The 25,962-nt window shown below is 42.5% G+C and overlaps 3 protein-coding genes and 1 long non-coding RNA gene across 5 annotated transcripts; 3 read left to right on the forward strand and 1 right to left on the reverse strand.

Annotated features, from left to right (window-relative positions):
• The first annotated feature begins 252 nt into the window (after nt 1–252).
• On the forward strand, nt 253–10,199 carry LOC135440085 (NCK-interacting protein with SH3 domain). Of its 2 annotated transcripts, none has more exons than XM_064699093.1 (9): nt 253–1,429; nt 2,293–2,600; nt 2,691–2,840; nt 2,904–4,112; nt 4,913–5,110; nt 5,172–5,280; nt 7,246–7,455; nt 7,517–7,689; nt 9,071–10,199. In XM_064699093.1, exons 1-9 carry the CDS (start codon nt 1,426–1,428, stop codon nt 9,260–9,262), a joined length of 2,553 nt encoding a protein of 850 aa, XP_064555163.1. In that variant the 5' UTR covers nt 253–1,425; the 3' UTR covers nt 9,263–10,199. The 2 variants fall into 2 exon arrangements, with proteins under 2 accessions (XP_064555163.1, XP_064555164.1); XM_064699094.1 differs by lacking the exon at nt 253–1,429 and adding an exon at nt 2,011–2,141.
• On the forward strand, nt 6,134–6,907 carry LOC135440089 (ESF1 homolog). Its single transcript, XM_064699100.1, has 2 exons — nt 6,134–6,290; nt 6,369–6,907. The coding sequence occupies exon 2, from the start codon at nt 6,382–6,384 to the stop codon at nt 6,748–6,750; it is 369 nt and encodes a 122-aa protein (XP_064555170.1). The 5' UTR covers nt 6,134–6,290; nt 6,369–6,381; the 3' UTR covers nt 6,751–6,907.
• A 1,803-nt stretch (nt 10,200–12,002) lies between the features above and the next one.
• LOC135440055 (uncharacterized) lies at nt 12,003–12,884 on the reverse strand. Its single transcript, XR_010438228.1, has 2 exons — nt 12,696–12,884; nt 12,003–12,596 (listed from the first exon to the last, which is right to left on the reverse strand). It is a non-coding gene; the product is annotated as an uncharacterized LOC135440055 (long non-coding RNA).
• A 2,313-nt stretch (nt 12,885–15,197) lies between these two features.
• LOC135440027 (trichohyalin-like) lies at nt 15,198–18,794 on the forward strand. The gene is made up of 2 exons (XM_064698985.1): nt 15,198–18,451; nt 18,516–18,794. The coding sequence occupies exons 1-2, from the start codon at nt 15,198–15,200 to the stop codon at nt 18,565–18,567; spliced, it is 3,306 nt and encodes a 1,101-aa protein (XP_064555055.1). The 3' UTR covers nt 18,568–18,794.
• The last annotated feature ends 7,168 nt before the right edge of the window (nt 18,795–25,962 follow it).

Raw genomic sequence — 25,962 nt, forward strand, 5'->3', positions numbered from 1 at the left:
ATGATTTGTTCTCTTTATGACTAGCGCAAGAGAAAAACAATTGGCCGCATAGTCGGTTTTAGCGCCTTTTTGCTTGTGGATCAGCGTACAGATTTTAATTTAGTTTACAGAGTGAACGTTACTCATTTTGCGTTTGCATTGCTCCGTTTTGCGTTTGTGTTGCGCTGTACAGGGCGCTGTTGATGTTAGCAGGCCATGTTAGCCCTACGTTGGGCTGCGTTGCGTTGTTTTTGTCGTTTTGTTTACATACCAAGCCCCAAAATTAACATTCAATTGCCATATACATATTTTTGTTATTTTTGGCAGACAACGTGCGTTTAAATGTTAAGTTACAATGCTCGCGCACTAGTACAGCTATTAAGCATTGCATTAAGTGTTGTGTATTTGTGTGCATGTCCACATGTTTGAATGCAGTTGCATTGGTCAAAACAATTGATTGAATAAGAAAATCAGCTGCAAGCAACCGCAAGCGATTTGTTTTCATATTTTTCTTTGTTATTTTTGTGAACTACGGCGTGCTTTTTATCAATCATCAACCGCAATTTGTATTGTAAGCAAAGGATCTAATTTGTGCATGCGTCATTGCAACTATGTAATTTGTTTTGTGATTCACATCCCGCATTCCGAGCAAAACAAACACGAAAAATACCGTTACACTGTAAGCGCGTCGCTGCGCGTGAGGGTGTGTAAGTGCTTTCGGCGGAGTACATGTGTATACATGTACATATGTACATGTGTCCGTGCAGTACGAAGCTTCGTTGAATCCTTTTGCTCAGCTTTCGCACTGACGCTTCGCATGTGTGTGTGTGCCGCTCTTTAAAACACATAATGATAGCGAAACAATAAACTGGGCAGGCGAAGAAATCGGGCAAAAATATGCTTAGAAACTAAAACGGGGTAAATTTATCCGAAATTGCAATTAATTGCCACAAATCGGGACTCGTTCGTTTGGCGACAGGCGGAGTGTTGGGATGGATGCTATGACACATGTTTGCTAAAAACTAAGTGACCCCGCCCTCACCTTTGGCAGCCAGTGACAACAAGTGATAAAAAGCAACTGCACACTGCAGCCGAACTTGCAATTGTAAATAACAAACACACACACACACACACGCATGTGCACACACAGACACACATACATACTTCTGACAAGGAACGGAACACGCCCAAAGCTATAGCCATAAAGTGTTGCCTACAAGAAAGACTCGTCAACAACGCCCATTAACAGAAACAACAATAACAATAACAGCAGCAGCGGCAGCAGACAGTGTTGCCAAGTGTCGCAAAGTGTAACAATAAGTCGAATAAACGTAACGTCCTTGGTAACGGCAAACGTCAAAACTGGAACAGGCATAAAAAGAACAATAAGAAAAAGGACGGCAGGGACATACAGCGAAAAAAAAGCCTAGGTGTGGTGGAAAAAATATGGGTAAGTGGGCTGTTTAACATTTGACGAATTTGCATGTGTGTAGTTAAATGTGGCTACCTGTGCCTGTGCCTGTGTGTGTGTAGTGGAGAGTGTCGTCGAGCTTGCTGGTGACAATGGTCACAGTAACAATTGGCAGTTGAATGGGTTAGATACAAAACGCCGAGAGCGCAAGTAAGTGAGAGAGAGAGAGAGAGCAAGCGAGCAAGAAATAGCAAGCAAGCGCGTGAGCGCAAGCCGCTGAGAGCGCGAGAGCGGGCCAGTGGCATGTCCTGTTATTTTATTTCATTTTTTTTTTTGTCGTTTCTTTTTATGTGTGCGAGTGTGGGGCGAACATAATGTCAGCTAAATAGGCTTACAAGGATACTGCAAATGAAAATTGCATTTTTCCTGTGCGCTATTGTAATTTCTTCGGCATTTACGCTTTTCCTTTTTCGTATTTATTCTTGTTTGTGTCTTTTATAACTGTCGTCTGCAGGCGCCGTTCGTTTATGCGCTCGAGCCTCGCACTCTCTCTCTTTCTGTGTGTGTGTGTGTGCGTGTGTGTTTAGGGGTATGTGTGTCGGCATGGCCAAAGCGTCCGTCAGCGATTTGGGCCCTCGGCAGTGAACTTTTTAGCGCGTGGCTGCCAGGAAGGGCCGCAAGCACAGGCAAAAGCCCAGCCGCCTGCAACGCATCCAACACGAAACACGCCTCGCTGCGCTCTGCTGTTCGTGTGTGTGTTTATGTGTTTGTTTATTTGTGTGTGTGTGTGTCTGTGTGTGTGTCTGTGTGTGTGTGTGTGTGTGTGTCCTGTTTACGCCCCTTTAGCATTTATTGTAAACGAACTTAACTAAAAGGACACGTTGCTCTGTTTTTTGTTGCAGCCGCAGCAGCGTCAACATCGCCTACAACAACAACAGCAGCAGCAGCAGCAGCAACGACAGCAGCAGCAGCGGCAGCGCCAGCAACTGACGCAGTTGGCGGCAGCGGCGGCATCGATACGGGCAACGGCATCGAGATGCTGAAGGCACTCTACGATTTCCAAGCGGTTTATCCGAAAACAATCAGTTTCGATGAGGGCGAATATTTTATACTCTATCAGACGTCCGCACGTCAGCGTAACTGGTGGCAGGTGGTCAGCATGAAGGGCAACATTGGCTTTGTGCCATCCAATTACGTAATGAAGATAAAGGTAAAGTGTCGCCTGCCTTCAGGCGTCCGGGCCTCCTGGCCTCCTGGCCAAATGCAGTCTAATCAAATTCGTTCATTCTGCTATTCACAGGTGGAACATGACTTTCTCATCAGCTTTCTCAACTCTTCGATTGAGTCGCTGGAGAAGTGCACTGAGCCAGAGATAAATGGCATCATGTCCAGGGAGGAGCTGCTCGACAGGCTGCGCGAGAAGAAGCACACCATGGAGCGGCTTTATGCGGTCTGTTGGCTAGCCATTTAAATTATGTAATCAATATACACATTTTCTGTTTAACTTGAACAGGAGAGCTCGGAGCGTGATGGTGACTCATCCTTGTCCTATTCGCACAGCTACAGCGAGAAGCAGCAGCTGAGCGGCAGCCACAGCCACTCGCACCGGCACTCGCACACGCATCCGCATCAGCAGAAATCGCAACAGAATAGTCCGCCTGCCATGCAACGCCTGGACATGAGCAAGAAGAGCATGTCCAGCCCGGCGGTGGGCGTTAGTGCGCCACAGCAGTCGATGCCGGAGTCGCCCAGCATGGGCAGCATGCATCAGCTGCCGAGCAGCAGCTGCACCATACAAACGCCTCAGCAGCAGCAGCAGCAGCAACCGCTGCCGGCGCCTCCACTGGTGGCCAGCACATCCGCAGCAGCTGCTGCGGCGGCATCAGCAGCCGCTACGCAAACGCAAAAGGTATCCGCGTCCGTTTCGGATGTGGCGCAGGACAACAGCATCACCTCAGAGCCGTCGGAGACGACAACAACAACAACGACCACCAGCGAGGATGTGGTGACCACCTACAAGGAGACCAGCCAGCTGAGTGCCAGCAACGGAGCCACATCAACAGCTGCTGCTGCTGCGGCCGTGTTAGCGGCAACCGCAACAACAGCAGCATCTGCAGCGGCAGCAGGGAAGCCGCACAACGGCAGCAGCGGCGGCGGCGGCAGCGGCGGCGGCGGCACAGCCATCCACGACGATCAGCTCAGCCTGAGCCTCAGCCAGGGCGCGGACAGTGCGCCCGACAAGTCCGAGGCGAGCGACGACGGCTGCAATGGCTGTGCGGATAATAGCCAGGCGTTGGATGAGAGCATCGAGAGTGCATCGCTGTCGCATCGGCACGGCGTGATTCTGGCGGCGGGCGCCAGCAATGGGCGTGGCCAGCTTAAGGTGGAATCATCGGATGTGTATCAGATTGTGGATGCCTTGCGTCGCAATACGAATTTAAGCTTCGATTTGTCTTGCGAGGCGTTGCGCGTGGTCCTAACCAGCTTGGAGCAGTTATACAATGGCGCCATCAATCCGTATCTGGAGGCAGTTGCCGTGCATGTCACCGGCAAGGTGGCCACACCCAAAGAGCTGCTGGGCATTACGCACGACTCCAAGCGACTGCAATATCTATTCGCCCAGCTGGCCGACTGCAAGAACGATACGGAACAGCGCACCTGGATGCTGTACGAGGACGAGGAGGACATTATACAGTTTCTCGAGGAGCTCGTCGAAATACTGGTGAGCAGAAATAGGGACCAAACATTCGCTGAATTAGTTGCGAATTTTGTTGTTTAAGAGAAAAGGATCAGAAATGATTAGAAATAAGTGTGCTATGCTTATGTATGAAGCAGATAGAAGGAGACATCTTTGACCCCATAATATTTATTGATATGCATCGATGTAGCCATCTCCCTCTGCTTGTGATTATGTAAGCTTGGCATATAGCGTCTCGCTTACAGATCAAATGCATTCTACGTCCGATAGCTTTGCCCATTTGTCCAAACGATAAATATCGATTATATGTATGTGCCTTTCGTGGAGATCAAAACACGAGACATAAAATGTGATATGAAAGTTCTCACATACTAAGCTCATATAAAACTAATTTCATTCTCGAACCTCTACCGTTGCGCCAAAATCGATAAATATCGATTTTCAGTCCAGATATTTTGGCATAAACAGTTTAAAGACATACGAACTGAATACACCAAATTTCGCATGTCGATGCTGATAGCCTTTTGTAGGTTATTATAAAATTTGTCAAATGACGCTTAGAAGAAGACTTCACAGACTTCATATTGTATATATATATATATATATATATATATTCTTGATCCGTATTAGCAGTCGTGTCTATAAAAGCCTTCTGCGTTTGTCTGTCTGTTTCTACTTAAACTAGTCTCTCGTCAGAATTCATGACATTGAGTAGAAACAGACAGATATATTTATATTATATATATCGACCTATATATATATATATATATATATATTTATACATATCGGCCGATTATCTCGGCTGCCGTTTTCTGTCTTTGCAGAATAACGCTGATGAGAACATCAGCTGCTACGAGATGTCGTGCGATCAATATCAGATGTTCATCAATCTGGTGCAATACTATCAGATGGAGACACGTTGGTCCATCAAACAACTCTTGCTCAAGACTTTCACAGCTGCCTGCCACTTGGATCACATCATTGTTGACATACTGCTAACCTCGGTGCTGCCTTTGGAGATTGTGAGTGTGCATTGCCAGCCATTTGATCACATCAGATTGATTAGCTTGTTTCCCATTTCAGGTGGAGGATATGAAGACGCACTTTGCCAATTTGGATCGCTTTAAGCAGCTGGTGAAAATGTTAACCATCATCTTCTCGCTGGGCCAGCCCATGCCCGTGAATCATCAGGGTGCGTGTTTCCTAGCATTAAGCTATATAGATTTAAGACTTGTGCCTGACGTTTGCCGTATCTATATTTAATAGCTCTATATAGATAGATATTTTTGGGTAGATATTCGCAATTCTCTCTGACTTGTCACTTGGTCACTTGGCGACCTTTCTCATCTGTACATTTAAAATGTTTGTGTACTTTTAACCTTTATAGTTCTATAAAAAGGTGTCCTCGGTTTAGCCAACTTGCAACCAATTGGCAATGCTTAGCAATAATTGCATATTTGTGTGAGGGCCGCTTTTAATCGATTTTTATTGATTTTGTAATTATAAAGCTTGATATCACGAGCCTAAACGACAAACTTTGGCAACGTGTGCCAACCAATTTCTGGTTCCCACACCAAAATCGCATCAGACTGAATATTTAAAGCTTCCGACAAATGAATTATAAATATGTTATATGCCGACGAGCGTTATCCAGCTATGAACCGAAAATCGGTGCAATACGTATTCTTAAACAATGTAGGACTTTGGAAATGAGCCTGAAACCGGAAAAACTTTAGTTCGTAGAAGCTTTGTATCGCATTATACATTTGGTGAGGTTTTTTTCAATGAGTTTTCACAGAGATCTTTGAAAATGTTTTGGATCCGATCAAAAGAGTTGAATATATTTATTTTTTATGAATTTTCCACACTTGATTTTACATTCGACAAGTCCAAAACAGTTTTTAGTTAGATTAAGACTTTGAATATTATAACTCATAGGAAGAACATATCTGAAACGGTTTATCAACACTATTAGACAGCACTGTTTACGCGTTTTACAATACTTTTTATTGAACATCAAGTTGGCCGGGCATTTTTTTCTTTGCCAACAGTTTTGACTCTCGTCTCAAGCTATAAAAACATTTCATTTGTGATTTGATCTCAGTCGAGTTGAGAGCAGAACTAAAAAATTCAATTTTTCTCAAAGAAAAAGACAAACAAAGCAAGAAAAGCTAATAGTTTTTCCCGTAGAGAATTGAATAAGTGAGTCTGTGTTTAGTTTTCTCGTAACGACGAAATTGAGTGCTTGTTTTTTATTTCTCGTCAATGATTAAACATAAGGTGCTTACCTAAAATGAATCCAACTGAGAATCCATCATCCGCTGACCCATCCGTGAATCCTTCTGTGGATCCGTCCGTTAATCCCATCGTGGACCTAACCGTTGATACAACTGTGGACCCGTCCGTCGATCCATCCACAAGTCCAAATGTGAAAGAAGCCACAGCTGACAAAAGGAAGCTGGAGGAGCTTAAGAAGAAGCAGAAGTTGCCCAAAATGGACAACGTTTCGACTGTCCACGCCCAGGCAGTGCAGACCATGGAGGACGGTGAGAGCGACACCGACACCAGCTCCGATACCACGGGCACCCCGACCAGCGAGTCTCACTCGGAGGGCGAGCAGGACGAGGATGACGAGGAAGAGGACGAGGAGGAGGAAACTTAAATTGAGTCCGTAAGAAGATAAAGTAACGGAGCGTCGCTGCGGCTTGAGGACGCGCAACACGAACCGCCATCTGCTCCTGTACCGGCTGACCTTCCAGAAGAAATACAAAAACCAACAAAATAAATACAAATAAATCGATATGCAACGCGATTACAAATATTTCTTTTCATAAACTAAACCCACCTAAAATGGGTAAAAATTGAAGTTTGTATGCCATAAAATAAAAGTGCTTATTCTTGATCGAGATAAAACTTGAGTCCGTCCGTCCGTCCGCCTCTAGGGTCCATTCGTCTGTGTGTGCGTTGATTACGGAAACTGCCAACGGTTGGACTTGGGGAAAGTGTGTCGTCTTCTATAATCTACGAATAACGACCTTGCCAGACTCTTCTTTTAGAAACTAGTTAAGTAAGTTAAGAAAAGCCAATGCGAATGTTATAAATTGTTTATACTCTTTGATGTATTCATATTTAAAAACTCTTCAATATGTCCTTGCAGATTATTTGGGCGTGCACTTTGCCAGTTTTCTGCTGGAAATTGTTGAGGGCAACAATCCGGAGCTGCTGGTGGATATGGTAATTGCCCTCATACTTGCCTTCAATCAACAATTTGGTGAGCATACGGTCAATGTGATCATCGAGGCCATGCAAAATCTGCCCACGGCCAAGGTGTTCACCGAGAAGCTATTGCTGCTGCTCAATCGAGAGGGTAAGCGACTCCTTTCTGCATTATTATGCTTAACTCAATTCCGTTTTCCAATTTGCGACAGATGATCCGACGCGTCTGCTGAAGCATCATAATCAGCATATGAATACGGTGCTGCGCATGTTTATTGACATATTCAGCCATCCGGATACGGCCGGCATGTTTTATACCAATGACATTAAGGTGCTAATTGATATTGTGGTGCGTCAGCTGTCCGATTTGGATGCAGGCAGTGCGGTACGTACAACCTATTTATATCTATAAAAAAAAGGTTATTGACTGACTGACCAACTTTAGGCTACGTAAGGCTCGAAAGTAGAGACGGACTTTTGTAATAGTCCATCGCCAATTGAGGGAAGACGGTCGCTAAAGCTTGTATGAAAAGCATCAAAGACAATTTAGATATAGTTGTGTTGTCTGCGTGACCAACAAGCGGTTACTTTCAATTGTTAGATTTGCTGTTCGTATTTAAAAGGGTTCGGCCTGACTGTCTGACTAATTTATTGGTCAGTCTTAGGCTGAATTCTAATTGAAGATTCCCCTTAAGTGGTAGGTTGCCGGTTCAAAAATCAACAGCAATTTTCATTTTGTATACCCTGAACCCATTGAAAATGGGTAAAGAGGGTATAATGTATTTGTGCAAATGTATGTAGCAGGCAGAAGGAAGCATCTCCGACCCCATAAAGTACATATATTCTTGATCAGCATTAATAGCCGAGTCGATTTAGTCTGTCTGTCTGTCCGTCTGTCCGTATGTATGAACGCAAGGATCTCAGAACCTATAAGAGCTAGAGACTTGAAATTTTAGCTGTAGGTCCTCCTAGTGCCCGCGCAGATCGAGTTTGTTTCCGATATTCGAAATCGATCCTGTTATTTGAGCAATTTCGGCAAATAATATGAGCTAGAGTCACCAAACTTGACATGTAGCTTCCATAATAGTATATGTATATATATCAAGTATCTTTCATTTTATACCTATCGCCTGTCGGAAGAAGACGGTTCAGGGTATCCCCTAGTCGGGAGCTCCCGACTAGAACCTCTTACTTGTTTAAAATTGGTTTTATTCGTACTTAAAAGGGATAGTCCTGACTGTCTGAATGATTGAATGGGTTACAAGGGTTAAAAAGCTGTATTCTAAATTAAGCTGTCTTTTAAGCGTCAGGTGGCCAGTTCAAATTCAGCAGTAACTATTCACAAAGAAAAAGCTCTAAACTAATTGAATACATAAAAAATAAATTGAAAATTAGTGGATATTAATTAAAATGGTTCGAATTTGCAGCGTGGTGTGCTTAACATTGGCACACTGAGCACGAAGTTAAAGGCTCTAAGGGCTCAAATGGGAAATGTGGGATTGTCTTTTACATATATTAAATGAAAACAAGTTTTCTTTGTGCAATAGAGGCGGGACAGTGTATATGAAGGAGAGTAGTAAAGAGTTTCTTAGCCAGCGCTAAATATGGGGCTCTTAAATGTGCCGGACAAGGCGAGATACTTCTTGATGTTTCTTACAATTTTGTTTGTAATTGTGAAATTAATGTGTAAGATGAGATGGACAAATAAAATCGACTAACCTATCTCTCTCTCTCTCTCTCTCTCTGTCTGTCTCTTTTGTTGGCAGACACGCCCTTGTTATTTGGAGCTGTGCCGTCGCATCTTGCGCAACACAAACTATCAGGAGCATCAGCATCGCAAGCATGATCTGATGAAGATCTTTACGCGCATCTTTTGCGAGGAGACCGAATGCAGCGCATCCGATCAGCAGCTGGTGCGCGAGATAGCCAACGAATTTCCCCAGTTGTTTAAGGCATAAGCCCCCCAACTAACCGAAAGCAAAAACAGAAACAAAATAGAAAAACCACACACTATAAATTAAACAAAGTAATATTATGTAAAGCGTTGCTAGTGAGGCTAACAAAGTGAGCCAACAACATTTTCAAATTTATCAATTTTATAGGTTCTAGGTCAGGCATTAGCAGCATTCTATAACTTTCGAACTGCATTTCTGACAACTGACGCGAACATTTATTTATTACTATTATTATACAAATTTAATTGTTTTAAGTTAAGTTCCATTTTGCGGCATTTTGTAGCGTATCTTATGAGACAGCCAACTATTTGCATATGAAAATTCAAATATGTTGCGCTTGAGCGCAATCTTTATATAGAGCTATACACACACTAGTTAATAGATGCTCTAGTATATCACGAACAATATTATAATATACATACAACATTTACACTTAAGTCGGGTATAAAGCAAATGAAGCCAAAGCTAACATTTATCACAATGCTGTTTGGATAATTATAGAGAAACCATATGTTGTTTATGCAATATGAAATGCAGGCATTTTTCAGTTTTAACTATTTTAGTGCATAATACAAATATATACACACCCATGCATATATACATATATATATATATATATATATGTAGTTTTTAGAGATTAACAACCAAATTTATAGAACGAACAAGACACAAATTTTACATCAAAATTTATAGTTAAAAAACAAATGGCATGCAAAAAAAAAAAAAATAATTAAAAAAAATTATAGAAAAAATTAACAAAAATTATAAACTCACTATGAAAATGATGTTTAATGCAAAATATGAAATGTTAATTGCAATCAATAATAAATATGAGAAATGATATTTAATCAAATCAAATCGAAGTGCGAAACTAATGTTAAATTTGTTTATATAATCTATGAGAAACAAATCCAAAAAAACAAAAAAACAAAACACAAAATCGACGACTGTTGTTAAAGCTCAGCATAAACAGCGAACCTTAAAAAAAAAACATAAGAAAATTTATATTAATAACAAACAAAAAAGCAAATAGAAAATTATACAAATTTGTTGACACACACACTTATTCGCAAGCCCCCTCTCTCTCTCTCTCTCTCTCTATTTCTTCCTATATATTACACTATCTCTCTCTCTCTCTCTCTCTCTTTCGAACCAATCGAAACGCACTTTGGCCAAGTGAAATTTTAAATGTGTTTTTAATCAAAACTTGTTTATTTGTAAGACGTTTAAAATTGGTAACAAAGTTGATAAAACCATTAAGTTTATTGTTAAACAAAAGAAAAAAAAAAAACGAAACAACACATATAAGAACATTGTTGAATTGAATTAAGTAACAGGAATGTACAAAATACAAATGAATTATTAATAACACGATAAACCGAGGACAACAAAACTAGCTAAATGCGATTAATAAGCCGCACATTTAAATCAAATATACAAAGGATCGTATTCAAAACAAATAACAAATTATAATTCAAATTTATGCAAATGTGCCACGTTTTTAAACTCTTTCGATTCAAATGACAACCACAACAACAACAACAACAACAGCAACAGCAACAATAACAAGAACGGAAATAATATTTTAAATGAACATTTAACTATTTAAATGAAAATTAGCAAACAATTTACAACTTTGTTAATTTGCTCATTTTTAAACAAGGAGAACACACACACACACACACACACACACACACACGAATATTAAATAATTATTGATGAAAACAAACTAAAAGAAGACAATTCAAAATGGCAACGCAGCAAAGGGCATTGAAAATGTAACAAACAATGAAATTGCAATAATTGTAAAGAGTAAACAAAATATAATAACAAATAAAAATATAAACTTTCAAAAAAAAAATTAACTTTCGACTAAGCTTCTCATAAAATGTGTAACACATAGAGGAAGATCTCTGACAATCCTTAAAGCATATATATATATATATATTCTCGATCAGTACCAACAGCCAAGTCTCTTTTTCTATTGCAGGCAGTTTATATATTGGAATCGTTCGCAATGGACCGCATCGCGGCGCATGGTAACTATCTTTTGAGAACTAAGTTTTTGTAAAATGTTATCTATTATAATTTTATTATGAAATGACTGACTGACTGACTGATTGACTGACTGACTGATGAAGGTGCACGTTAAGACGAGGTTTCGCTGAAAACATTTGTATGCAACTTTTTTCTTTACCATGCGATCGGCCACAAATTCATTTTCAAAGATCTTTCAGAGAATTTATTTTAAATGTGCCACTGGCAAATCCGGGCTATACCCGCTATTATCCTATATAGACATAGGTGAATATTTCCCACCCCCATAGCTTGGTCAAATCTCATCTGATTTTCACGAGGCTTGGGTCTTTGTTCGTTTCTTGGCCTCTATATCAATTTGGCATCTTAATCTGACAACATTATTCTTGGTCAAAATTCATGTGCAAATGGTACCCTCTAATATCCTATATAGATATGATCAAAATTTCCACCCCTATACCTTATTCAAATCTCATCTGATTTTCACGAGGTTTGGGTCTTTGATCATTTCTTGGGTTCTTGATTAATTTGGCATCCACTATATCTGGCAACTATAGCTTTCATCAGCAGACTTTTCTATCGACTCTGGGCTTGTCAATGCCTTCACTCGAAGCTGTAACTAGTTGAGAATTCCAAGCCCCAAGCAGAAAGTTTGCTGAAATAGCCACACAGATTATTCAATGCTAATAATAACAATAGGTTTAAGTTTTCGTTTGCTCAACATATGGATAATAGGAGTTTATTTTGCGATTTACGAGTATAGGTTTTGAGTGGTTTCTGTGCTTATAGAATACCTGTGCCGAACATGGACACGTTTATATATTGTGTAAGTATATTATCATATGTGCTTCTTGTATGTTGTCTTTACAGGCATGACATACATAGTTATAATAGTAACAATAGCCAAATAAGTTGAACGAATACATATATCATATATATATATATATATATAGTAATATGGTATAGATATTGAGTAATAGTGTCGATTGCTAGTCGAATCTTGACAATAATATATATTCTGTTGACAATACGATCCCAAACAACAGCAACATTTAACTTTGGTATACGATCGCTGAGTTAGCGTAGTTATACATATGTATATATATATTATGATGCATATATGTAAAATATGGGGTTAAGTAGTTTACGTACATCCATTTTGGGCCGGTTAACAAATGGTTGCAACTGTAGCTGTGCTTAATTTCCTTCAAGGAACACAAAGTTTAACGAATTTTATTTGATTTGATTTTTTCAATTTTCCATAGCGGCGACTCACATCTTCCTTGCTAGTAGGGTAGTCCTTAAAAGTGTTGTTCAAAAAAAAATAGCTGCTGCTGCGAGTCGCTGAAAAGGTGTGACCAAGTATTAGGATTGACTTTTGGTAGGCTCCTTAGCTCACCTGGTAGACTCGCGGCTGCCGCCGCCGCCGCCGCATCGAGGACGCGGCGCCTCCAGCTCGGCCCCAGGTTGGAGCACAATTGTCGGGCGTGTGGAACACTGGCAGCTGCTTTTATAGGAGCGATTCGGCTGGGTCGCATTTGCGTCGCTGGTGGAGACAATTTAACGCCCCGATGCGCATCTAACCTAATTCATTTATTTAGCGCTTGTCCAACACTGAGCCAGCATATTGTTCAATTGCGCCCTAATTCGATTTTGATTGCAGGCGCGCTTATCGCACTTGTGCACACGGCCTAGGCGCAGCGCCGGGCTAAGAAGAGCCTGCCCGGGATATATAGCTTTGACGTCACACGCCTCTACTTTATTCCGTTCCAGTGGTTAGTATATAAAATATTGAGGCCCATATAGCTGCACATACAAAAATATGTTTATATAAAGTTTTCTGAATGAGTGAGCTCGACTGGAAAGATTGGTCTAGAGTACTTAAATCTAAAGTTCCATACACATACACATAAATTGTGCTCTCTTGTATGCAATGTAATGGTAATGGTTTCTATACCCCGAACTCACTCACTGAACTGCCGAGAGAAGGGTATATTGGACTTGCGCAAAAGTATGCAACAGGCAACAAGCGACATCCTCAGTTACATATCTCATCCCGCTTAGACAATCTTGTTAAATATCATTTTCAGATTGGATTTCTTCATCATATCTAAGCATCTTCAAGCTGAGCACAAATCCAGAATATTTGAATTTACGAATACCTGCCTCTAGAAAATTTTAGAACAATCGGACTAAAAGCACCGAAGAAGGAATTTCCCATAGTTTGGGAAGATGCAGCACATGTATGCATGTATGTATGTATGTATACATGCATGTATGTGTGCGTATGTATGCATTTCTGTATGTGTGGATGCATGTATATAAATATGTATGCATTTATATATGTATGTGATTGTATGCATATATTTTGTATGTTTATATGCAAGACAAAGTTTACCTCTAGCTGCGGTTCGAATTAAAAAAATACCGTATTCTTAACTAATGCCCTACTACGCGATTCTCATAAACTCAAGTAAGGCTTCACTTAAAGTATATGAGGCGGCGGCTGTAATACTGAAGGAGGCGGCTGCAACTAAGCAGGAGGCGGCTTTCACATAGGAGGAGACGACTGCAACTATAGAGATGGCGTCGGCTTGAGCTAATAAGGAGGCAGTGGCTTTAATATAGGAGGACACGGCTTCAACTAAGAAGGAGGTGGCTTTAATATAGGAGGCAGATTCAAATATGGAGGTGGCCGTGGCTATGGCTTTGGCAGAGGAGGCGGCATCAATTTTAAATGTAGCCATTGAAAAAAACTGGTACGTATTGTATACATAACTATGTCTTATTATATGTTTAAAATAAAAGTAACAACTATTACGATCGTATGCATTCATGTTTGTTTGCATATATTCAAATACATCTGAGTATATGAATGAACAAGAAACGTATTTTGAAATATTGCTCTACTACGCGATTCTCACTAATTCAAGTAAGGTTTATCAAGCAATTTGCGTTTATAAGCCAATATCTCTGCTTTTCTGTTTCTTCAGAGTTGTGTTTAAACGAAAGTTCGTCGCCTGCCAACTGAAAAATGACGATAAGGGAATCATGCGTGTGAATTTACCGGTGAGTACGCAATAACAAATATATATCTAAAAAGTTTCTATAACTTAAAGCCTAAGTCATAGATAAAATATAACCTTTAAGAAGGATAGAAACAGACAGGCGAACAGAAGGGCATGGCCATCTACTCGACTGTTGAGGTCGGAGATGTCTCCTTCTAAGCGTTACATATTTCATAACAAAGTTATAATGCGCTCTACAAGGGTATACAATATATATATGTATATATATTGATTCCCATACTAGTTGAGTCTTGGGGAAATCGAAATAATATAATGGAAAGTTGAGCGGATGTGTTTATAACAGACACATAAGTGAATGTCTGGAACTTTGTATACTATATATGCGTCCGCTCTACTTTCCATTAAATTATTCCTGTTTCCTCGGGACTCAAGTGGTATGGGAATCAATAGACTACCCTACACTGTCATCAGTGACGTCGCAGGCTCAGTGGGTCTAAATGAATTTCATTCATAAAATGCTTAAATTGAAAACAGCCCTGACACATTAGACCCACTTGAGCGGAGTTGGTGCTGAAGTCGTTTGCCTTGGCCAAAGCGCAGTGGTGCACATGTGCGATAAGCGAAATTGAATCAATCAACGGGAAATTGAGGTTCATTTGGAATACTGCGTCTCAAGCGCCGCGTGGGCGTTGCCGTACAGAGTCCTGGGCTAAACTTTTGGTATAAATACACGGCAAGGCAACCGGATAAGTCATTCGAGCTTCGAGGCTTGCTGAAGTAACGGCTACCACAGAGACCACTTCAATCCCAAGACCGGTGCTGATAACTGTAGCTGAAAGACGTCTTCACTTGGGAGTAACTGCAACGCCAGGATGGCCGCTAACCGACAATGGATGAGGCTTAACTTTCTTATACTCCTTCTCCAACTGGGCAGCTTGGAGATTGCCCAGGCCAACAACCAGGCATGCAGCAGCCGTCAGCAGCAGTGTACTCTACAGCCACTGCATCGTTTGATGGAAAGTCGCCGAAGCGAGATGGATGATTATGACGAGCATCTTGTTTATAGACAACCAAGTGAGCGCATTGAAAAGCTCGAGGATCGCAGCAGCCAGTTGAATCGAGAAGACAATCTGCAGACTGAACGTTCTTTTCGGCGAGTGGAGAACGAGCTGTCACGACGAGTAGAGCGGGAAGAACGTGTCCAGTTGGATGCTCGTGAAGACAGTCAAGACCGTCGCATGGAAATTCAACGAAATGATATTCAACGGGAGGAACGCGGAGATTTCCGAGGAGAAGAACGCGCCGATTTTCTTCAAGTAGAACCCAAAGATCTTCGAAGAGTAGAACGTGCCGATTTTCGTCAAGAAGAACGCGAAGTTCTCCGAAGAGAAGATCGCGACGATTTCCGTCGAGAACGCGAAGATCTCCGCAGAGAAGAACGCACCGATTTCCGTCAAGAAGAACGAGAAGATCTCCGAAGAGAAGATCGCGAAGTTCTCCGAACAGAAGAACGCGTCGATTTTCGTCGAGAAGAACGTGAAGATCTCCGAAGAGAGGATCGAGCCGATTTTCGTCAAGAACGCGAAGTGCTCCGAAGAGAAGATCGCGACGATTTCCGTCGAGAACGCGAAGATCTCCGCAGAGAAGAACGCACCGATTTCCGTCAAGAAGAACGCGCAGATCTCCGCAGAGAAGATCGCGAATATCTCCGAACAGAAGAACGCGTCGATTTTCGTCGAGAAGTAAGTGAAGATCTCCGAAGAGAAGATCGAGCCGATTTTCATCAAGAACGGGAAGATCTCCGACGAGAAGAAGGCGCCGATTTTCGTCAAGAAGAACGCGAAGAGCTCCGAAGAGAAAATCGCGCCGATCTTCGTGAAGAACGCGAAGATCTCCGAAGAGAAGAACGTGCCGATTTTCGCCAAGAAGATCGCGAAGATCTCCGAAGAGAAGAGCCCGCCGATTATCGTCAAGAAGACCTTGCTGATCTCCGGAAAGACGAAAAGACAGATTATCGTCAACTGGAGCGCGATGATATCCGAAGACAGGATCGAACCAATCTTCGTCAAGGAGAACGAGATACATCCCGACGACAAGAGCGTGAAGATGAATTTGTTAGACGTGATGATCGTAAGATACAATATGATAGCCGGCGTGAAGAATGGGATGTATCTCGAAGACAAGAGCGTGAAGACAGGCAATTAAATCGACAAAATGAAAGTTCTTTCCGTCTAGTGCGAGAAGATCTCCAGCTGGTGGATACTCGAGCTGCACAAAGAAACGATCGATCCCTGCGGGAGGGGCGCGAGATTAACCAACAGACGGACCGCGATGATCGTCGCCGTGAGGCAAGAGTTGAACGTGTGGACGCAGATCGTATGGAAAGGCGAGTGAGTCGAGAGGATATGCGACAAGTGGGGACTGACCCGATTCGCCAAGAAAGTAAACGTCGTGAGCGTAGTTCCATTGACCTGGAAGTACGACGTGGAGATCTCGCTCGACGTGAGGATCCCCGACAGGAGCAATCCGACGATCTTGCACGGCAGGAACGAGTTGAACGTTTGGATACAGAACGTATGGAAAGGCGAGTCAGTCGAGAGGGCATGCGTCAGGCGGAACTTGATGTAACGCACAGGCACATGAAACGCATCAATCTCGCTCGACGTGAAGAACGTGATGATCGCCGTCGGGAGAAGCAAGATGATTTTCGACGGGAGGAACGTAATGACCTCCTAAATGAAGAACGAGACGTTTTCCGACGTGAGGAACGAGAAGTATCTCGAAGAGAGGAGCGAGAACAACGGGACCATGTGGAAGTTCGGCATGAAAATCGACACAATGAACGAGAAGTTCTCCGACAGGCAGAACGAGATGATTCTCGAAGACAGGAGCGAGAAGAACTCGATCTTGTAAACACTGAGCAACTGGAAGGGCGAATGGATCGAGACAGTATGCGACGGAAGGAAACCGAACTGACACGAAGGCAGGAAAGAGAAAACGGGTTGGATTCTCGCTATGGTGAAGAGATTAATCGGGTTGAAGTCCGACAGGAAGAGCTATATCGCCGTGAGGAACGAGACGATCTACGACGTGAGAAACGATCTGTTTCTCGAAGACAAGATCGTGAAGATCGAGATACAAATCGTCATACTATTTACACAGAAGTGCGACAAGATGATTTCTCTCCACGGGAGGAACGCGACGATCGCCGACAGACAATTCGAGGACAGGAGCGTGCAACCCGCCAAATTGCGGATGTGGAGCGACATGAGCTGCGAGTAAATCGAATAGAGAATGTGCTGACACGACGAAAGGAGCGAGATGAGCTTAAGAGGTTCGATACTTGGAACCGTTTAGGCACACGACAAGAACAGCTTTCCCGACGTGAAGAACGTGATGATCGCAGACGAGAGGATAGAGTCGATAACCGACTGGTGGAACGAGAGGAACGTGTCGATGTGGAACGCACGGAAAGGCGTGTGAGTCGTGAGGCGATGCGACGAATGGAGGACGACCTAGCACAAAGACAGGAACAGGAAAATCGGGAGCGTAATGTAAATGACATCGAAGCACGACGCGGCGATCGCCGACAGGATGACCGCGACCATCTCCGACGTGAGGAACGTGCCAACCTTCTACGAAGAGAACGTGTGGATGAAGATAATCGGGAGGATCTGCGACGGGAGGTGAAAGATATAACACGAAGGCAGGAACGAGTCAATCGTCAGTCCGATGCCAATGACGAGCAAACCCGACGCAACCATCTTCGACGCGAGGAGCGTGATGTATCAGATAGAGAAGAGCGGGACGCCGATCCCGCTCGGCATGGAGAACGCACTGATCTGCGTCAAGATAATCTTAACCGAGAACAACGCGTTAGCCTCCGACAAGAAGCGCGTGATAATCTTTATGGTCGTGAAAATCTGGAAGACAGCAGGTTGAGTGCCCAACGGCGACAGGAACGAGGCTTATCGGAACTGTATGCCGAAAAGAATCTGGAAAACAAGAAGCCCAGTATCTGGATAAGCAACAACTACACCAAACAAGGACTCTTGATAGCTGGTCAGGCGCTGATATTGCTAGTACTGTATTCCAAGTTGACCAGCCGTAAGGGACAGCATCTGGGGTAAGCATTCGGTTTCTTATTAATTGATATCAGTAATATTAACAGAATTTGTATTGCTATGCAGAAACCGGCTGGCTGAACATATCCGGGGCTTTCTGCATCCCGTTGAATGCTAAGATACTAAAACAAGGCTTTACGAGAAACCCGATATACTGATACGCATAAAGTACCTATGAGCCCCATGTACCCCCAATATCGTATAACCTAATGAGCAACGAGTTTAAGGCCGAGAGTGGATCTGAGATGTATCTGTAAACGCATTGTACAATTTATTCCAACTGTTACGGAAACTGTAATCTACACTGAACTACAAACAAATATAAGTTATATATAGTTGAGCATATGCAAAGCGAGGAGTCTGTTTCAATTTGCCTGTCAGATTTCGCCGCCAATGGTCGTTGCCCAAAATCACATCTAATTGGAGCACCAGAGCCCATTGCACAGTTCCTGAAGCCGCCTGCAGGGACTGGCCACTGCAATTGTCCACTTGGCATATTTGGGCACATGCCCGGACCCGGCATACCATGCATACAGTATGCGGTTACAACTACGAGTATTACCCACTTAAGAGTTAGGAGCCACCCTTCACACACACACACAGAGAGAGAGAAACGCAGACAAACAGAAGGACGAAATGGAAAATTATTATTGCGATTTTCCATGTCGGTTGCCTTCATCCTTGTGCGCCTTTTGTATGGCAGACAGTATCGTTGTTGATAAAATTCGCACATATTAGATGCTGGAATGGTCCATACATCTTTCGGTTTTCAAAGGATTTCCCCAGGGGTGCCTGACTGACTGACTGACTGACTGACTGGATGACTGGATGACTGGCATCGTCCGACAACCAGCCAGTAAGCCATTCTTAATCAGTGGAACCAGCACAAAATTTTACACAATTTTCTTCTATTGGGGATTATTTCGCATAGTAAATGTGTGTACAGTCAACTTATGGCTAAGCACACACACACACACACAAAACAAACACACGGGCATATGGTCAGACGGACTTGCTTGTTTCTGTTTTCAGTCCAGTTGTGTGGATAATTCGTACAGTTATGGCCTAAAATATGTATATGCACATCTACTTATTTGGAAGACGAAGAGACGAAGACTTGCCCATTTGTATTGCCCCGCAAGGGATTACAGTAAAACTAAACAATTTCAAGTGCATAGGGCTGCAATTTTACACATGACTTCAAAACCGAACACAATTTAAAGGTAAGTCTGCAAAAGCAAACCCAAATTCTGTCAGTGGTTCGATTCGTGGCAGGAACTCCACATTTATGATGCCAGGCTTTGGTTCAAGTCTTGGCTTTTCATACATCTTTAAAATCATAACTCATTTTATAAATTCCTGAACGTTCTATGCTAAAAATATTTTAAGTAGACGACAAAGATCCTTCTCATTCTTATTCTTGAGTTTGACCCATTCAATTCGTATAGTTAAGGTGAATGTTATATTTATTCATAAACTAAGTCGACTTAGTCTGAATTCATTTTGGCTTTATAGGTACGCTTTTGCCTAGGGCTTGCCTTAAATGTCCAAGTGGAATTAGTTTTAAAGCAGCTTTCGGTACTTATCGATTAATTATCTTGTACTTAAGAGCATAAAAATCTCTTGAAGCGCTTATTCTTGGAATACAATTAAAAATGATTTGCATACTGCGTCCCACGTTGGGCGCCATTTTATATAATCGCTTGCTTCTCTCACATAATTAGCTCGAAATTGTTTGGCATCGCTTCAAATTTGTAGCTCGATTGTATTTCAGAGCGATAAACTGTGTAAAAGACAATCGATTTACAAATGTGGAGTAAGGCGATAAACGATAAACTGTGTGCGTGGCATCAATAAACTTTCATGTGTATCTTAACTATTATGTGGATAAGTATAATAATTTGAGTTTTACGGCTGTTTATTTACACACACATGCAGCACACACGCAGCACACTCGGGCTGACTGTAGGTTCAAGACACGCACACACGCACACACACACACACACTCGCACAGGCAGACAACGGGCAACACTTGCCGGGGCAAGGTTATTCGATATTAAAATGCCACAAAAGCGCAATAAACCAACAAGAAAACATCATAAAAAATTGAGTTTTCAATATTTATTCGAATTAAATAATTCACGCGCGTTGGTCTGGGCGCCAACGCTGGGCCAAATGAAAACCGCACAAGCCACACACACACACACACACGCACACCGAAAGTGATAGCGTGAGTATGGGAAGGGGTAAGGGGGGGGGGAGGGTGGCCAGGGGAGAGACAGGGTTTGGGCAATTTGGCCCGTGTATACGTGTGGCTAGACTACCGGAAGGGCTCAAGAAGCGCAACTGAACAAACAAAAAAAAAAAAAGGCGATGGTATTTACGGAGTCCGGGTTCCGCGTGGGGTCGTTTGGGGTTTGTACGTATGCCATTTTACGAGCATTCGAGGTTTATTTTATGCTTTTAACCACACACACACACAAAAGTGTACACACATAATGCAAAACAACATAAATTTTGTGTCAGAAATCATAAATTTCAATAAAAACAAGAAAGTAATGTTCTATTTTCGGTGCGTCTCAAACTCCGAATACCCTCTCATTTATCCTATATATATGCATATATATAAAATTATTGGTGCGTGTTGTTAAACGTAAAATATAACACTGGAGCTTTAAACATTGAATTAGACACACGCTCGCCTCTATATAATTTCCCGATTAGCGTCACGTTAACATCTATATAAATAGTAACTCAATTTGTTACAAGCCCAGTGACAGAATTGTCATACCCTGTACTGTTTATAACATAAACAGCAAAGCGCCAAATAGATACGTACACTCTTAATGGGCTGCTCTCCCATAAGCAGTGGGTGCAATGCATCAGCAGAGTAGCAGTAGCAGAAAAAGAAAGTGTTGGTAAGCGCTTCTCCTTTTTTTCAGTGCTGACAGAGTTAACTAAATGCAGCAGTCAGCTGTGTGAGAAAGTTTCAGAAGCTAAAGTCGGCCCTGATTGATTACGATTGCCAGGCTACGGAGCTGGGATTTCTAGACCTTGAAGAGTAAGGTTAAAGGTATGTTTTTTTTTATATAGATTTATTGGAGTTTCTTAAGTTACTTTATATGAGGAAATAATGTGCTTAATAATGTTCCTTTCTTTGGGCTCGGTTCGTGAAACTAGCTCTCCAAAGCCTTGCATCCAGCTTTTCGTTTAAACCTTGACTTGTCGTTATTTTTTTTTAAATTTATATAAGACAACTCTCATAATAATAATATTAACATACTAATAATAATTATATTTTTATTTAAAAGTTGCAGACTGAATTTGAGCTCCATCCGAAACTGGCATTTGCCAATTATGCTTGGATAAATGCAATCGATACCAAAGTTAAGTATACTTTGAGTCGAATCCCTGGACCCCGATTTACACTAAGGAGGAATGGATTTTTCGAAATGTTTGAAGTACCCCTCCAATGAATTTGAACAAAGATCTTTGAATATGAGTTCGAGGCCGTTCGGATGGTAAGCAAAAGAGTTTCAGTCAGTAAATCAGTCAGTCAGTCAGTCTGTCGGTCAATCAGTCAGTCAGTCAGTCAACCAGTCAATCACTCAGTCAATCAGTCAGTAAATCAGTCAGTCTGTCGGTCAATCAGTCTGTAGGTCAATCAGTCAGTAAATCAGTCAGTCTGTCGGTCAATCAGTCTGTAGGTCAATCAGTCAGTAAATCAGTCAGTCTGTCGGTCAATCAGTCAGTCAGTCAGTCAGTCAACCAGTCAATCAATCAGTCAGTAAATCAGTCAATCAATCAGTCAGTAAATCAGTCAATCACTCAGTCAATCAGTCAGTAAATCAGTCAGTCTGTCGGTCAATCAGTCTGTAGGTCAATCAGTCAGTAAATCAGTCAGTCTGTCGGTCAATCAGTCAGTCAGTCAGTCAGTCAACCAGTCAATCACTCAGTCAATCAGTCAGTAAATCAGTCAGTCAGTCAGTCTGGTTGCAAAGTTGTATATATAGATATTAAAGAATGTTTACTAATATATCCTTTTTACTCTAAATATATAATAATCGTATTTAATTGGAATGCTTAGCAACATATTATATTAACAATTTGATCTTTGCATTGAGAATTTAAAAACATATTGCCAGAGTATTATGCAAAGCATATGCTTAATGATTTGGGCATCCAATAGGGGTATCGTGTGACTGGATAGACGCGTGCTCAAAATCCATTGCAAATTGATTGGCAAATGCAGCAAATTTTACGCCCGCATCGATGATTGCGGGTCGGGTTGGTTTTGTGGGTGGGGGGGGTTGGGTGTTTGGGTGGAGTGGAGTGGGTGTCGCGACATTTGCTCTGATATTTGCTAGCAATTTTCTAAATTATCAATTTCAACGGCAACTGAGCAGCCAGCGAATAAATAAATACATAAATAAAAGAAATACGTGGAAAATGGAAAATGCACAAAACAGAACGAAAAAAAAACATTGTGAAATTGCCAACTGGTAAAATTCGTGAAAATTCATGAAAATTCGGTTCAGAAAACCGCAGCAATTCGAGCAACGACAGCAAAAATTCACCACAAGTTGCCATTAAACGTCAATAGAGCTGAATGCGAAATGGGGCTCAGAAATTGGTAGATTGCAGTGGGAGGAGTTAGTTCGGTCGGTGAAGGAGGAGGGGGGGGGGTGGGCGGTGTGTTATAGAGGAATAGGACAGTAGAACTTTTAGGCGGAGTTGGGGGAGGGGGGATGCCATTGAAGCTGCGACGCCCTAAGCGAAATGTGCAGTTAAATAAAAATCAAAGCGGTTTACGTTATCAGCGACGATTTGCCTGAAGGGGGGTGGGTTGCAGGCGGGAGCTAGCGGAGTTGGGGCCAGTTGCGTTCGAATCGAATTTCCAATGCGAACAACTTGCGTTGACAGCGCCAAACGTTTGCATAATCCCCACCCACGAGCAATCAGCCACCCTACAACTCCCCCCCTTCGTTCGCTCCCATCGCGCCGGCAAAGCAACCCAAAACTGAGTTAAGGCCCAAGCAGCCTAACTCTGGCTTGCCACGCCCCCAGCGCCCACAGAGATGCATTTGTGCGAGCAAATGGGAAATTGGTTTATGCAACAGACTTTTATGGTGCACGTCAGGCCGGCGCCGAAGCAAACTTTGACAGCGCAACGCAGAGTCGCAGGCAAATTTTCTAAATAGAAGCGACTACAGCTTCAGCTCGACTGGGGGCTAGCGTAGGGGCCTGGGCGTTTGTCTGGGTCGTTGGGGTTTTCTCTGGGTCCAAAACATTGCAGCAGCATCCATTGCATTCGTGCAAATAAATTTGCTGTTCACGTACATGAAAGCCGTTTGCACAAGCATGCAATCATCCACAAATATTGTCTAAGCGCACACACACACACACACACATACAAACACACCCCCAACCGATACCCGCATTGACAACCACACCCACACTCATGTTGTCGCCTTGTGAAGTTTTGATAATCCACTGCTCGTTGTTGAATTGATCAATTGGAAAGCAGCCGTAACATAAATTGCAACCGCAAGTCAATTGGTAGGCGCAAGGCAGGACCCTATCGCAATCAGCTCTACCAGCCGTCAATTACCTTACCCTGGCCTGCCTCCACTGTTACTCACTGTTTGTTGCATGGTCTGATGCCTTACCCTCTGTACCCTGCTCTAACCCACACTACCGTACCCTGCCTTACCCTACACTACCCTACTCTACACTACAGAACCCTATTCTACCCTACCTTACCTTACTCTACCCTACCGTACTCTACTCCACCCTACCCTACCTTACTCTACCCTACCCTATCCTACCTTACTCTACCCTACCGTACTCCACTCTACTCTACACTACCTTTCTCTACTTAACTATATTGTACACTACCCCAAAGCTACCCCCGCTGTTACCCACTACACGTTGCGCGACCTGGCGCTCTAGCAGCCGTACCATATTCGACCTTTCACTACGGTTCCCTAACTTGCCCCACTGCTACCCACTACTCATTGCGTGGCCTGGGGCTCTACCGTCAGTATACCACCCAGCCGTATCCTACCCTACCCTACCCTGCACTACCCTACATAACCCTACCGTGCTTGGCCTGACGCTCAGCTGTGGGTTCTGTAGCTGAGTTAGGGCTCGGCTGAAGATGCTGCTGCTGCACACAATCCCAAATGATGACATTTACTGGCGCGCCCAGCTCGTTGCACCTGCCACATGCCACCTGCCATATGCCACGTCCTTGAGTTTTATGGGATTTTTAGATATTTATAGATTGCGCTCTTACAATCGCTTTGCTTTGACTGGGTTTGGTGGCTGCCAGCAAAAGTTGTGTGTGCCAACAAATGCCCAATCCAAGTGTCTGTGTGTGTGTGTGCGGGAGCTGTTGCGCAACGAAGCATAAAAAATGGCTGCATTCAGGACACGGCAAATGCCTTCAGTTCGAGCTGGAGACGCCAAGCAGCGGCAAATCAAAGTCAATTTGGCAAAGAGAAGAAAAAGGATCTCAAGTCACCCTCGAGTGGCATGTCCTTGCTGATACCATAAGGCAAGTAGGAAAAAGTGGTTGGGGCCTAGAAAGCAAAGAGCAAAGAAATCGAGTAACAAGTGGGGTGGATATCGGGCGGCCAGCGAATGGACTAGTGTTTGACAGAGAGCTGGACTCCCCCCAGAGGCAGTGGTCAAAAGGACTTTTAACATATTGTATAGCCTTGCAATTTTCTCTGGAAAGCATTACCTACACACTTGCCACGGGTAATACTTGAACATAGATAAAACAAGCAAGGACGGCTAACTATGCCACGCTGAAGCCTGAATACCCTCGATGGTCTCTCTCTCTCATATAATAAAGTAGTTCGATATCGAAAGATTTAAGTTATTTAGAAATTCACTCGTTTTTTCACTTAATTTTCACTAAAAGCTTTCAGCTCGTATGGAAGCGCTTGAAAGCCAGACAAAATTGTAAAAGCTGTGTTAAGTTAAAATTAAAGCTGTGAAAAAGCAAAAAGTTAGTGTAGAATAAGTGCATTTACTCCAGCTTTAAGCTTTGAGGTTCGACAGTGAAATTAAGTTAATGTTTTGGGCAAAATGGTCTGAAGTTACAGCATAATTTCACTAAACGCTCAGCAGTTAGATTAAAAAGCAAATTTCAGCCTCGAATCATCAAAAGTGAAAGCACATGAAAGCTGCTAGCCAAAGGAGAATTGATTTTAGGGCAAGAATATCTATAGAAACCCAAGTTATTGGCTTAAAGCTTCCAAAGAGTTTTCAAAGCTCTTGACATAAGAGAAAGAAGCTTTAAGAGCATATTAAAGCTCTAATCTCGAATGAATACAATCAATTAAGGTAAGATGCTTTCAAAGCTCTCCAAAAGCGTAGTAAAACATAAGAAGTCGGATTATGCGGCAACAACTTCCAAGATTTGACCTAAAGCTTTTCTGTTTGATCGCGTAAGATAAAGTTACTTTAAAAGCACATTAAAGCTCTAATATAGTTAATGGAG

Source organism: Drosophila montana, unplaced genomic scaffold, assembly GCF_035044405.1.
Source record: "Drosophila montana isolate Dmon_TW-CO22-7 unplaced genomic scaffold, ASM3504440v1 contig_787_1, whole genome shotgun sequence".
Classification (NCBI taxonomy): Eukaryota; Metazoa; Arthropoda; class Insecta; order Diptera; family Drosophilidae; genus Drosophila; species Drosophila montana.

What these genes read in the sequence shown, in the direction of transcription:
- LOC135440027 (XM_064698985.1), top strand. Translation starts at nt 15,198, where the DNA reads ATGGCCGCTAACCGACAATGGATGAGGCTTAACTTTCTTATACTCCTT. An exon ending in CGTAAGGGACAGCATCTGGG is followed by an intron (nt 18,452 to 18,515) that starts GTAAGCATTCGG and finishes ATTGCTATGCAG; the next exon opens with AAACCGGCTGGCTGAACATA.
- LOC135440089 (XM_064699100.1), top strand. Translation starts at nt 6,382, where the DNA reads ATGAATCCAACTGAGAATCCATCATCCGCTGACCCATCCGTGAATCCT.
- LOC135440085 (XM_064699093.1), top strand. An exon ending in ATTACGTAATGAAGATAAAG is followed by an intron (nt 2,601 to 2,690) that starts GTAAAGTGTCGC and finishes TGCTATTCACAG; the next exon opens with GTGGAACATGACTTTCTCAT. An exon ending in CCATGGAGCGGCTTTATGCG is followed by an intron (nt 2,841 to 2,903) that starts GTCTGTTGGCTA and finishes TAACTTGAACAG; the next exon opens with GAGAGCTCGGAGCGTGATGG.